At 38.1% G+C, this 13,696-nt stretch overlaps 1 protein-coding gene across 4 annotated transcripts in view; it reads left to right on the top strand.

Annotated features, from left to right (window-relative positions):
- Positions 1 to 13,696, top strand: part of LOC143080490 (protein-glutamine gamma-glutamyltransferase K-like) — an 84,115-nt gene that overhangs the window by 46,887 nt on the left and 23,532 nt on the right. For 3 of the 4 annotated variants that reach the window (XM_076256348.1, XM_076256347.1, XM_076256349.1), the window contains 4 exons: positions 9,628 to 9,924; positions 11,180 to 11,440; positions 12,611 to 12,729; positions 13,116 to 13,229. In XM_076256348.1, coding sequence (XP_076112463.1) covers positions 9,628 to 9,924; positions 11,180 to 11,440; positions 12,611 to 12,729; positions 13,116 to 13,229 — 791 coding nt within the window. Of the gene's footprint in view, positions 1 to 8,273; positions 8,341 to 9,627; positions 9,925 to 11,179; positions 11,441 to 12,610; positions 12,730 to 13,115; positions 13,230 to 13,696 lie in introns of those variants that run through there. The other variant, XM_076256350.1, reaches the window with a different exon arrangement.

The raw sequence follows: 13,696 nt of genomic DNA, 5'->3' as shown, positions 1-13,696 counted from the left end.
TCTTCGTTTGGCCAGCCGGCAATAGTTAAGTTCGAATTCGTTGTATACCGGGATACCATATACCCCTTTTCAACCTTCTACTGACAAACTCGTACGGGTCTAGGGTATAAGTGCCCTGGACCATTTTAAAGGCAATAAGTAGTTCTTCTTCTGGTATCATTGCCCAAGTGGAGAATCTCTTCGTTTGGCCAGCCGGCAATAGTTCATTTTCGAATTTGTGATATACCAGGGTACATCCCCCCCTTATCCTTTCCTGACTAACTCGTACGGGTCTAGGGCATAAGTGCTATGGGCCATTTTAGAGGCAATACCAACCTCCACCTCTGGTATAATGGTCGATGTGGAGAATCTCTTAGTTTGGCCACCCGGCAATAGTTCAGTTCGATTTCGTATGAAATCGGGATACCTTATCCCCCTTTGAACCCTCTACTCACAAACTCGTACGTGTCTAGGGTATAAGTGCTGTATGCCATTTCAAAGGCAATAAGTACCTCTTCGTCTGGTACCATTGCCCACGTGGAGAATCTCTTCGTTTGGCAAGCCGGAAATAGTTCATTTTCGAATTTGTGATATACCAGGGAAACCCCCCCCCCCCTATTCCTTTCCTGACAAACTCGTTCGGGTCTAGGGAATAAGTGCTATGGACTATTTTAGAGGCAATACCAACCTCTACCTCTGGTTTAATGGTAGATGTGGAGAATCTCTTAGTTTGGCCAGCCGGCAATAGTTCAGTTCGATTTCGTATGAAATCGGGATACCTTATCCCCCTTTGAACCCTCTACTGACAAAATCGTACGTGTCTAGGGTATAAGTGCTGTATGCCATTTCAAAGGCAATAAGTACCTCTTCATCTGGTATCATTGCCCACGTGGAGAATCTCTTCGTTTGGCCAGCCGGCAATAGTTCATTTTAGAATTTGTGATATACCAGGGTACCCCCCTAATCCTTTTCTGACTAACTTATACGGGTCTAGGGCATAAGTGCTATGGGCCATTTTAGAGGCATTACCATCCTCTACCTCTGGTATAATGGTCGATGTGGAGAATCTCTTAGTTTGGCCAGCCGGCAATAGTTCAGTTCGAATTCGTTGTATCCGGGATACCATATCCCCCCTTTGAACCCTCTACTGACAAACTCGTACGGGTCTAGGGTATAAGTGCTCTAGGCCATTTTAAAGGCAATAAGTACCTCTTCCTCTGGTATCATTGCCCACGTTGAGAATCTCTTCGTTTGGCCAGCCGGCAATAGTTCATTTTCGGATTTGTGATATACCAGGGTACCCACTTATCCTCTCCTGACTAACTCGTACGGGTCTAGGGCATAAGTGCTATGGGCCATTTTAGAGGCAATACCAACCTCTACCTCTGGTATGATGGTCGATGTGGAGAATCTCTTAGTTTGGCCAGCCGGCAATAGTTCATTTTCGGATTTGTGATATACCAGGGTACCCACTTATCCTCTCCTGACTAACTCGTACGGGTCTAGGTCATAAGTGCTATGGGCCATTTTAGAGGCAATACCAACCTCTACCTCTGGTATGATGGTCGATGTGGAGAATCTCTTAGTTTTGCCAGCCGGCAATAGTTCAGTAAGAATTCGTTGTAAACCGGATACCATATCCCCCCTTTGGACCCTCTACTGACAAACTCGTGCGGGTCTAGGGTACAAGTGCTATAGGCCATATTAAAGGTAATAAGTACCTCTTCCTCTGGTATCATTGTCCACGTGGAGAATCTCTTCGTTTGGCCAGCCGGCAATAGTTCATTTTAGAATTTGTGATATACCAGGGTACCCTCCTTATGCTTTTATTACTAACTCGTACGGGTCTAGGGCATAAGTGCTATGGGCCATTTTAGAGGCAATACCAACCTCTTCCTCTGGTATAATGGTCGATGTGGAGAATCTCTTAGTTTGGCCAGCCGGCAATAGTTCATTTTAGAATTTGTGATATACCAGGGTACCCCCCTAATCCTTTTCTGACTAACTCGTACGGGTCTAGGGCATAAGTGCTATGGGCCATTTTAGAGGCATTACCATCCTCTACCTCTGGTATAATGGTCGATGTGGAGAATCTCTTAGTTTGGCCAGCCGGCAATAGTTCAGTTCGAATTCGTTGTATCCGGGATACCATATCCCCCCTTTGAACCCTCTACTGACAAACTCGTACGGGTCTAGGGTATAAGTGCTATGGGCCATTTTAAAGGCAATAAGTACCTCTTCCTCTGGTATCATTGCCCACGTTGAGAATCTCTTCGTTTGGCCAGCCGGCAATAGTTCATTTTCGGATTTGTGATATACCAGGGTACCCACTTATCCTCTCCTGACTAACTCGTACGGGTCTAGGGCATAAGTGCTATGGGCCATTTTAGAGGCAATACCAACCTCTACCTCTGGTATGATGGTCGATGTGGAGAATCTCTTAGTTTGGCCAGCCGGCAATAGTTCAGTAAGAATTCGTTGTAAACCGGATACCATATCCCCCCTTTGGACCCTCTACTGACAAACTCGTGCGGGTCTAGGGTACAAGTGCTATAGGCCATATTAAAGGTAATAAGTACCTCTTCCTCTGGTATCATTGTCCACGTGGAGAATCTCTTCGTTTGGCCAGCCGGCAATAGTTCATTTTAGAATTTGTGATATACCAGGGTACCCTCCTTATGCTTTTATTACTAACTCGTACGGGTCTAGGGCATAAGTGCTATGGGCCATTTTAGAGGCAATACCAACCTCTTCCTCTGGTATAATGGTCGATGTGGAGAATCTCTTAGTTTGGCCAGCCGGCAATAGTTCATTTTAGAATTTGTGATATACCAGGGTACCCCCCTAATCCTTTTCTGACTAACTCGTACGGGTCTAGGGCATAAGTGTTATGGGCCACTTTAGAGGCAATACCATCCTCTACCTCTGATATAATGGTCGATGTGGAGAATCTCTTAATTTGGCCAGCCGGCAATAGTTCAGTTCGAATTCGTTGTATACGGGATACCATATCCCCCCTTTGAACCCTCTACTGACAAACTCGTACGGGTCTAGGGTATAAGTGCTATGGGCCATTTTAAAGGTAATAAGTACTTCTTCCTCTCTTCGTTTGGCCAGCCGGCAATAGTTCATTTTAGAATTTGTGATATACCAGGGTACCCCCTAATCCTTTTCTGACTAACTCTTGTGGGTCTAGGGCATAAGTGCTATTGGCCATTTTAGAGTCAATACCATCGTCTACCTCTGGTATAATGGTCGATGTGGAGAATCTCTTAGTTTGGCCAGCCGGCAATAGTTCAGTTCGAATTCGTTGTATCCGGGATACCATATACCCCCTTTCAACCCTCTACTGACAAACTCGTACGGGTCTAGGGTATAAGTGCTATGGGCCATTTTAAAGGCAATAAGTACCTCTTCCTCTGGTATCATTGCCCATGTGGAGAAGCTCTTCGTTTGGCCAGCCGGCAATAGTTCATTTCCGAATTTGTGATATACAAGGGTACCCCCTTATCCTCTTCTGACTAACTCGTACGGGACTAGGGCACAAGTGATCTGGGCCATTTTAGATGCAATACCAACCTCTACCTCTGGTATAATGGTCGATGTGGAGAATCTCTTAGTTTGGCCAGCCGGCAATAGTTCAGTTCGAATTCGTTGTATCCGGGATACCATATCCCCCCTTTGAACCCTCTACTGACAAATTCGTACGGGTCTAGGGTACAAGTGCTCTGGGCCATTTTAAAGGCAATAAGTACCTCTTCGTCTGGTACCATTGCCCATGTGGAGAATCTCTTCGTTTGGCCAGCCGGCAATAGTTCAATTTCGAATTTGTGATATACCAGGGTACCCCCTTATCCTCTCCTAACTAACTCGTACGGGACTAAGGCACAGGTGCTGTGGGCCATTTTAGAGGCAATACCAACTTCTACCTCTGGTATGATGGTCGATGTGGAGAATCTCTTAGTTTGGCCGGCCGGCAATAGTTCAGTAAGAATTCGTTGTAAACCGGATACAATATCCCCCTTTTTAACCCTCTACTGACAAACTCGTACGGGTCTAGGGTACAGGTGCTCTGGGGCATTTTAAAGGCAAAAAGTACCTCTTCGTCTGGTACCATTGCCCAAGTGGAGAATCTCTTCGTTTGGCCAGCCGGCAATAGTTCATTTTCGAATTTGTGATATACCAGGGTACCCCCTTATCCTTTTCTTACTTACTCGTACGGGTCTAGGGCATAAGTGCTATGGGCCATTTTAGAGGCAATACCAACCTCTACCTCTGGTGTAATGGTCGATGTGGAGAATCTCTTAGTTTGGCCAGCCGGCAATAGTTCAGTTCGAATTCGTTGTATCCGGGATACCATATACCCCCTTTCAACCCTCTACTGACAAACTCGTACGGGTCTAGGGTATAAGTGCTATGAGCCATTTTAAAGGCAATAAGTACCTCTTCCTCTGGTATCATTGCCCATGTGGAGAAGCTCTTCATTTGGCCAGCCGGCAATAGTTCATTTTCGAATTTGTGATATACCAGGGTACCCCCTTATCCTCTCCTGACTAACTCGTACGGGACTAGGGCACAGGTGCTATTTTCCATTTTAGAGGCAATATTAACCTCTACCTGTGGTATAATGGTCGATGTGGAGAATCTCTTAGTTTGGCCAGCCGGCAATAGTTCAGTTCGAATTCGTTGTATCTGGGATACCATATCCCCCCTTTGAACACTCTTCTGACAAATTCGTACGGGTCTAGGGTATAAGTGCTATGGGCCATTTTAAAGGCAATAAGTACCTCTTCGTCTCGTACCATTGCCCATGTGGATAATCTCTTCGTTTGGCCAGCCGGCAATAGTTCATTTTCGGATTTGTGATATACCAGGGTACCCACTTATCCTTTTCTGACTATTTCGTACGGGTCTAGGGCATAAGTGCTATGTGCCATTTTAGAGGCAATACCAACTTCTACCTCTGGTATGATGGTCGATGTGGAGAATCTCTTAGTTTGGCCAGCCGGCAATAGTTCAGTAAGAATTCGTGTAAACCGGATACAATATCCCCCCTTTTAACCCTCTACTGACAAACTCGTACGGGTCTAGGGTACAGGTGCTATGGGCCATTTTAAAGGCAAAAAGTACCTCTTCGTCTGGTAGCATTACCCACGTGGAGAATCTCTTCGTTTGGCCAGCCGGCAATAGTTCATTTTCGAATTTGTGATATACCAGGGTACCCCCTTATCCTTTTCATACTATCTCGTACGGGTCTAGGGCATAAGTGCTATGGGCCATTTTAGAGGCAATACCACCCTCTACCTCTGGTATGATGGTCGATGTGGAGAATCTCTTAGTTTGGCCAGCCGGCAATAGTTCAGTAAGAATTCGTTGTAAACCGGATACCATATCCCCCCTTTTAACCCTCTACTGACAAACTCGTACGGGTCTAGGGTACAAGTGCTATAGGCCATTTTAAAGGCAATAAGTACCTTTTCGTCTGGTACCATTGCCCACGTGGAGAATCTCTTCGTTTGGCCAGCCGGCAATAGTTCATTTTAGAATTTGTGATATACCAGGGTACCCCTTATCCTCTCCTGACTAACTCGTACGGGTCTAGGGCATAAGTGCTATGGGCCATGTTAGAGGCAATACTAACCTCTACCTCTGGTATGATGGTCAATGTGGAGAATCTCTTAGTTTTGCCAGCCGGCAATAGTTCAGTAAGAATTCGTTGTAAACCGGATACGATATCCCCCCTTTGAACCCTCTACTGACAAACTCGTACGGGTCTAGGGTACAAGTGCTATAGGCCATTTTAAAGGCAATAAGTACCTCTTCGTCTGGTATCATTGCCCGTGTGGAGAATCTCTTCGTTTGGCCAGCCGGCAATAGTTCATTTTCGAATTTGTGATATACCAGGGTACCCCCCTTATCCTTTCCTGACAAACTCGTACGAGTCTAGGGCATAAGTGTTCTGTACCATTTTAGAGGCAATACCAACCTCTACCTCTGGTATAATGGTCGATGTGGAGAATCTCTTAGTTTGGCCGGCCGGCAATAGTTCAGTAAGAATTCGTTGTATACCGGGATACCATACCCCCCTTTTAACACTCTACTGACAAACACATACGGGTCTAGGGCATAAGTGCTAATGGCCATTTAAGAGGCAATACCAACCTCTACCTCTGGTATAATGGTCGATGCGGAGAATCTCTTCGTTTGGCCAGCCGGCAATAGTTAAGTTCGAATTCGTTGTATACCGGGATACCATATACCCCCTTTGAACCCTCTACTGACAAACTCGTACGGGTCTAGGGTATAAGTGCTATGGGCCATTTTAAAGGCAATAAGTACCTCTTCGTCTGATACCATTGCCCACGTGGAGAATCTCTTCGTTTGGCCAGCCGGCAATAGTTCATTTTCGAATTTGTGATATACCAGGGTACCCCCTTATTCTCTCCTGACTAACTCGTACGGGTCTAGGGCATAAGTGCTATGGGCCATTTTAGAGGCAATAATATGAATTGTTAATAATTACTCAGATTGGTCTCCATAATTTTGAAGAATCATATGTCATTGAAATAGTAATTGACAGTTGTTATTTTTCTGTTATTTTTATTTCTGCAATTAACTATGTTTCTATTTTTCTGATATGTTTAAATAGAAAATATTGTCGTAATATTGTATGTTTTAGTTTCATGATTGGACTATATTTGTAGACAACGAACAAATGACCATCAATTCTCTGTCATTCCTAAATTTCTATATTTAATCAATTTTTTAAATTTATTGTAGCTTACATTGATTTAATTATCACAAAATTTTAATAAGAACTGTTCTTTACTTTATTTGTTTGTTGTGATGTCCCGTTTAATTTCTATATTTAATTATATTTTTTTAAAACTTGTTATTGCTTTAGTTTACATTATTTCTCTAATCACAGAATGTTAAAAGACCATTTCTTTGTTGTATATTTATGGAGGCATTTACATTGTTTTTATTACATTTACAATGTTGTTTAAAGACGCAGACCTTGAAGAAGACCCAAAGTTGATTCAATAAACGCCGACCTCGAAGAAGACACCCATTGACATGCCTATTTGAAGTAATATCAAATATAAATAGGAACGTTATTTAATTATAATGATCGTTCATAGTTTCTAACAACACTTCTTCGAACGCAAGTAATCTCATGAATATTATTGACGGCTCATGAATATTATTGAAGGCTGGCCTCATGAATATTAACGCCGGCTGCTATCGACGGCTAGATCCACACTAGTCAATTGAAACCTAATCTTTTATTTAAATTTAATCTTTCGTAACGACCAGTTTCAATTTTTAAAGGTACTACTCCACATCTAAATTTCGCATATGCACTGAGATATCGAATAGGTATATTTTGCAACAAATATTGTTCAGTAGAATATAAAAATTTAAACAGTTTATAAGTTCTTAACTTATTTCCTTGACCATAAGAATCAAGCCTTGTATTCCATTCAGTTTTATAATTATCAAAAATATTAACTTCTAACTGATGAATTATATTTTTATCCAGTATATGATCATCTACCGTGATTACAAAATCTGTCCATATTGTAAAATTTCAACATTTCTATCATTTTATAACTCCAATTTTTAATTTTATAACTACTTTTTTCTAATTGACCATATGAATACTTTATAATTTATACTGTCTTTATCCATTTTTGTACATCTTGCCCAGTGTCTAAAAATGTTAGACCACTGTATATAACATATGGAGGCTTCCAACCCATGTCACCTGAAACAGCATCATTGGGGGTATACTTAAATGAAACTGAAGAAAAAACTCAAACAAACGATATACTCAGAATAACAAAATTGTTAATCAGCTCTAACATTTAAAATGGCGTATTCATTACGTAACTACAAAAACGCAGCGAACAGAGAAGCACTTCCAACAAAAACAAAAGTAAAATCAACTTTTTATAACGTATTATAAACACTCCACAATAAACAAAAATATTAGGACTACATAAAAGATTGACATCAAAACGAATAAAATTTCGCAATGACAGGTCAGGTCAATATAAAACACAAACCGTGAATACATAAAAAAAAATCGCTCGTCCAGTGTATCAGTTTGCTGAATATATATCATCTGTCTGCATTTGACAAATGAAATCAACAAAACATCATCCCTCTAGTCAATTGTAAATGAAATAAACAAAAAGTAATAATCTTCACACAAGTCCATTGTCCCCGGGGACGTGTCTGTATTATGTTATCTTTGTTCATTTGGACCATTTTTTTAAAAATATACTGAGGGATAGGAAATATCCATGTTATATCTTCGCTCCAATGGGGGTCTGATTTATCTATATTTTAAATACAGTAAGTGTAATATCGGTAATACAGTATTTTTTGTGGCGGAAAAAAACCCTTAAACCTCGAGAAACATCTGCACTATCTCCCAACATATTAAAAAAAAACAATAATTGAAATGAAATTCATTTATTTATTCAATATCTGATTAGTATTTTGAATTAATATTTTTTTAATCAAACAATGCCATTGTATGAAAACATGAAACGTTTTTAATTTCACAAGGAATTATTTGTCTGTTATTTGTATTAACGTGCCAATCAATGATTTTATTGTAACTAATGTACAATATTGAATGACCGTATTCTAATTAAAATGTACGTACTAAAAGAACTTTGAGAAAGGGTCCGTGTGCACCAGCATTCATTCGATTTTCATTTTGGAAAACCGAAAAACGAAAACTGCAAGTTCTATAATGACATCAAGATTAAGAGTAGTAGCATTAATAAATACTTTGTATGCACCTGTCCTAAGTCAGGATCCTGTTGTTCAGGAGTTGTCGTTCGATGGTATGGTTAATAAGTGTTTCTTCCTGTTGTTATAGATAAAACCGTAGGTTTTCATGTCATTTAGGGGTCTTTAATAACTCGCTGTTCGATGTAAGCCAATGTTCCGTGGTGAAGGCATATAATTGTTTACTTTTTTTTACTGTGACTTTTAGATTCAATTTCTATTTCCGAATCAAAATAATGAGACCAATGTTGTCATTTCTGCTTTTATCAACTAAGATGAAGGGGAATATTTTAAGGGAATGTTTTGTCGCATATTTTTCCAAGTACCATCGTGACTATCACATGAAATGTATAAGTAAAACAACAAATACGTAACTTTTGTAGAATAGAACCCGTTTAAACGTATGAAACACAAAAAAGGCATTCATAATTGGCAACAAAAAGTGAAAGTGACATCTCAATCCGCCATTCTGCATTATCAATGAGAAAATGCGGAACAACGAAACAAGTTTTTCACCATAAAGAATTTGATATTGAGCAGAGATGTAAATTTTTAGTAGGATGTTTACGAAAATTACCAGTCAATTGCAATAGACGCATACTTTCCCGACCTTATCATATCATTTAAATCCTATAGTTAATAAGAACAGAACTTATCGTTTGTCTGATGATCTTTGATTCTCTTCCCTTAATAGCCAAAGTTAAAGTTTAACACATTTATGTAAATCAATAAAGAAATTTTTTTTTACACGCCAGTGGCTAGTATTATAGTCATATTCACATTTGTGATTTACTCGTATGATCTCAAGCATTCGATCAATGTAAATAAACTTGATTATTCTAGATGAGGAAAAAGATGAGGAAAGGGCCAGATCTAATAGCCATGGACATAAGAGGGATATTGAAGATACACCAACAAGACCAGACAGACGTGGACATTACCGGAGTAACAAACATGTCACGGTTGACTTTGTGGACACTCTGAGTAAACAAAATTCAAAAGAGCACAACACCCACAAGTTTGACCGAGTGTACACAGGTGGACTGGTTATTAGAAGAGGACAACATTTTGATGTCATACTCCGATTCAATAAAAAGTTTGATCCAGCTGCTACCACTGTACGATTTGTTTTTACAACAAGTAAGTTTATTTTAACACAATCTTGACTGTTTTACCCCTTTTTTTTAACATTTTTACCTGTTACACGTATGTTTGTTTTTTGTTTTTTTTTGTTAACACATCGTTGTCAATATAATGAAATTTTTATTCGACTGTCATACAACTGAGAGGTTAAGCTAGCTATAAAACCAGGTTTAATCCAACATTTTCTACATCAGAACGTCTGTACCAAGTCAGGAACATGGCAGTTGTTATCAATTCATCTGGGGTGGTGTTCTCGAAGCTATCTTAGGATTAGGACGTGTCCTAAGTCTATCTTATGACAATTCTTTGTCCTAAGTCGTGTTCTCCAAGCTCTCTTAAATTATGATATATCTCATTTTTCGTCCTAACTTTAGGACACCCAATAAGGTGTCTTAAGATCATCATATCTTCGTCCTAGCATAATAAAGTTTAAATTTCGCTTTTTGCTCATTATTTTACGTAAAAAAATGAACATGAAATGAAACGCACCATCGGTTATTAACTAATATATAAAGAAATTGTGCATGATTTTAAACTTTGAACTTCGTGTTTCACGATACGATTACACTACAAATTTAATTCTCATTTTAAAACAAATTGTTTTCCAGTTTAAATTACAATCCTTTTTGATATAATTACATTGGTAATTATGCATTTAATTCTATACATGTTATAATAAAATTCGTAAACAATGTTATTAAATAATTTCGGCATAAAAAAAAATTTTATCAAAAAATTACTTTATGATTTAATATTTCGACTTAGGATATGTTTAGGACGTCCTAACATACATGCAAGATTCGTCTGAGATAGCTTCGAGACACAACTTAAGAGTGTCCTAAACTGATCCTAAGTCCATCCTAAAATTGGTCTAAGATGTGTCTTAGGACGAATCTTAGGATACTTTCGAGAACACTACCCCTGATGTGTTCAGCTTTCGATTTTGTCATTAGCTTAGGAACTTTCCGTTTAGAATTTTACTCGGAATTCGGTATTGTTGATATTTTACATTTTATATGTGATAAAATCCGGTTTCATTCAGAGCTATACAGTTTATATAGCATTGAAATTCATGTTAAGTTCATACGTATACTACATAAAGAAATATTACATGTATCATATGCATAAATCATGTCATACGAAACTGATTTAGGAAAACTGGTGAAAAAATACAGAAATTGTTCTTTCCAATTTTGTGTCTTTAAACAAAGTTTTATGCTGTATTAAGATCACTATTATTAATGTTTGGCAGGTGAAAACCCAAGGCCAGGAAATGGTACACACGTCGATTTTATATTGGGTAAAGAGCTGAAGCGAAACGATTGGTCTGCAGTGATAGCAGAGAAGCAATCAAAAACAGAATATATGATAACCATATCAACCCCAGCAAACTGTATTGTGTCAAACTGGCAACTTGTTGTAGAAACTATATCAGCAACTGAAGGTCAACCAGTGACCTCTGTTTACGTTCACCCGACCTTGACATTTATACTGTTTAACCCTTGGTGTAAAGGTAAGTGCAGTGTACAAGTTTTAAATTTATGACAAGATATAACAATCATTATATGTACTGTTTTAGCTTTGGGTCACGGGAATGTGATCACCGTCCAATGGATGTTACACCCTAATTCTATTGGAGGTATTATCTCAATTATATTTTAAGAGAGAAATTAAAGGAAACGGTTTTTTTTTTCTAATTCTAAATGGAGAGTTTCTCAGGTCAGTGTGATTCTTCTTTCCCTCTCGGATTATAATGATAGCATCGTTTCTTCCATCATAAGAAATAATTTCCTGAAAAAAATATATAAATTTTCGGTTACATTCAATTGTATGTTGGTTTTTAAACGTTCAGTGGCAAATATTTCATAAGTTAAGATTCAATACATGGGGCTAAAGGGATGGAGCAATGTTCAGGGTTCTCAACGCAATATAAATATATTCTATTTCGTTTGAAATTGGTGTTTTCCCGTTTGCTATTAGTGGTAATTATTTATAGATGGGAACTAGTATAACTAGTTCTGCAACAGTATGTACTATTTATAGAGTTTGATTTCGGGTGTATAATGCACGAGGAAAGTTTTGGCGGTTTCTACGGGTGGGATTTAATGGTACTATATAAAGTTTGGCATTTAAATCTAATATTATCGAAGGTGCTCGCAGTTGCGTCGAATTGAAGTTGGTCACATTGGTATATTGACAGTTGCTGCTATGTTTATTACATACGTACAGGCGTTGGAGGTATTAACCCAGGAAAAAGAAAAGATGCGAATGAGAAACAATGTTATATGTCATGGATTTATATGTCAGTGGTTTGAATCGAAGAAATATGTACAAGAAAGTAAAATAAAATATTGTATCGCAAGAGAAAATGATATGTTACTGCGAGCAACTAATCCTATATCTGTGTTTGTTTTGTTTATAGCCTATTGAATTTAGATATTAAATACTTTAAATTCGGACGAGCAGGGCGAGGGAGAATTTAAAAAGTTATATGTATCAACCCTATCGTTATTTCTTTCAAGTATGACAACTGATATATTTAATATTAACACCAAATTATCAGTACTATGGTACACATGAAGACATTCGTGATTTGATACAGATATATACATATTAGTTTAATTGATGATAAAATTGGGAGTGCATTAATTTAATTTTCATATTATTTACTTGTATTTATCAGATGACGATGTGTACTTTGACAACACCTCTCTCCTAAAAGAATATGTCCTCAATGACAGTGGTGCAATATTTCATGGAAACTATAAACAAATTGGCGCTAAACCTTGGTTTTTTGGACAGGTTGGAATTTATTTTATTTACTTAGGAACAGTTGCATAAAAAAAACAGAAAAACAAATAATACAGAACATTAAGATTGCTTTTATATTGACATTCACCAATACATTGTGAAAGAAAGAAATCATAATTATGAGTTTTTACTGCCATTTACTTGATTTATTGCTAATAATTCTTTCAATTTTCTTCTCATTGGAAAAAAGCGACAATCTTGTAGTGAATGACGTTATTTCTAATATTTGTGCATGTTATTTCAATTCTCATTTCTATTTGACTTGGTGACTGTTTATCAATCACGGGTTTCATTGTGAAGATGGCATTCTAAAAGTATGCCCTTGGTGTGTCCAAAACGGTTTTAACAAAAATTATATTTAAGCACATATTTTTTAGTTTGAGGATGGCATTTTAGAAATATGCCTGTGGTGTGTCCAGAAAGGTTTTAACAATAACATATCGAAGTCTATGGCAGATCCTGTAAGAGTGTCCAGAGCTATCTCTCAAATAGTATGTACATATATTTAATGGATTTAAATGTTTACTATGGTGAAAAGTATGCTCTTGAACTAATTCATTTTTTTATTTAAATATAAGGCCGTTAGTTTTCTTGTTTGAATTGTTTTACATTGTCATATCGGGGCCTTATATAGCCGACTATACGGTATGGGCTTTGCTCATTGTTGATGGCCGTACGGTGACCTATAGTTGTTGATGTCTGTGTCATTTTGGTCTCTTGTGGACAGTTGTCTCATTGGCAATCATACCACATCTTCTTTTTTATAAGAAATATCATTGGATAAATATCAACATGACCATTGAAGCAACATACCAAAACAACATGATAGATTTAAAAATCCAACGTATAGTATTCAACTGTAAACGAGTGTTAATACCTTTTCATATATACCAAGATCTTAATCTCCAAGTGTCTAGACAAATTGTGATTGATAAAGCTCTGACATTATCATCAAATA

This window comes from Mytilus galloprovincialis, chromosome 6 (assembly GCF_965363235.1).
Source record: "Mytilus galloprovincialis chromosome 6, xbMytGall1.hap1.1, whole genome shotgun sequence".
NCBI classification, from domain to species: domain Eukaryota; kingdom Metazoa; phylum Mollusca; class Bivalvia; order Mytilida; family Mytilidae; genus Mytilus; species Mytilus galloprovincialis.
Note: the sequence above shows the minus strand (reverse complement) of the source record. Positions and strands in the feature narration are given on the sequence as shown.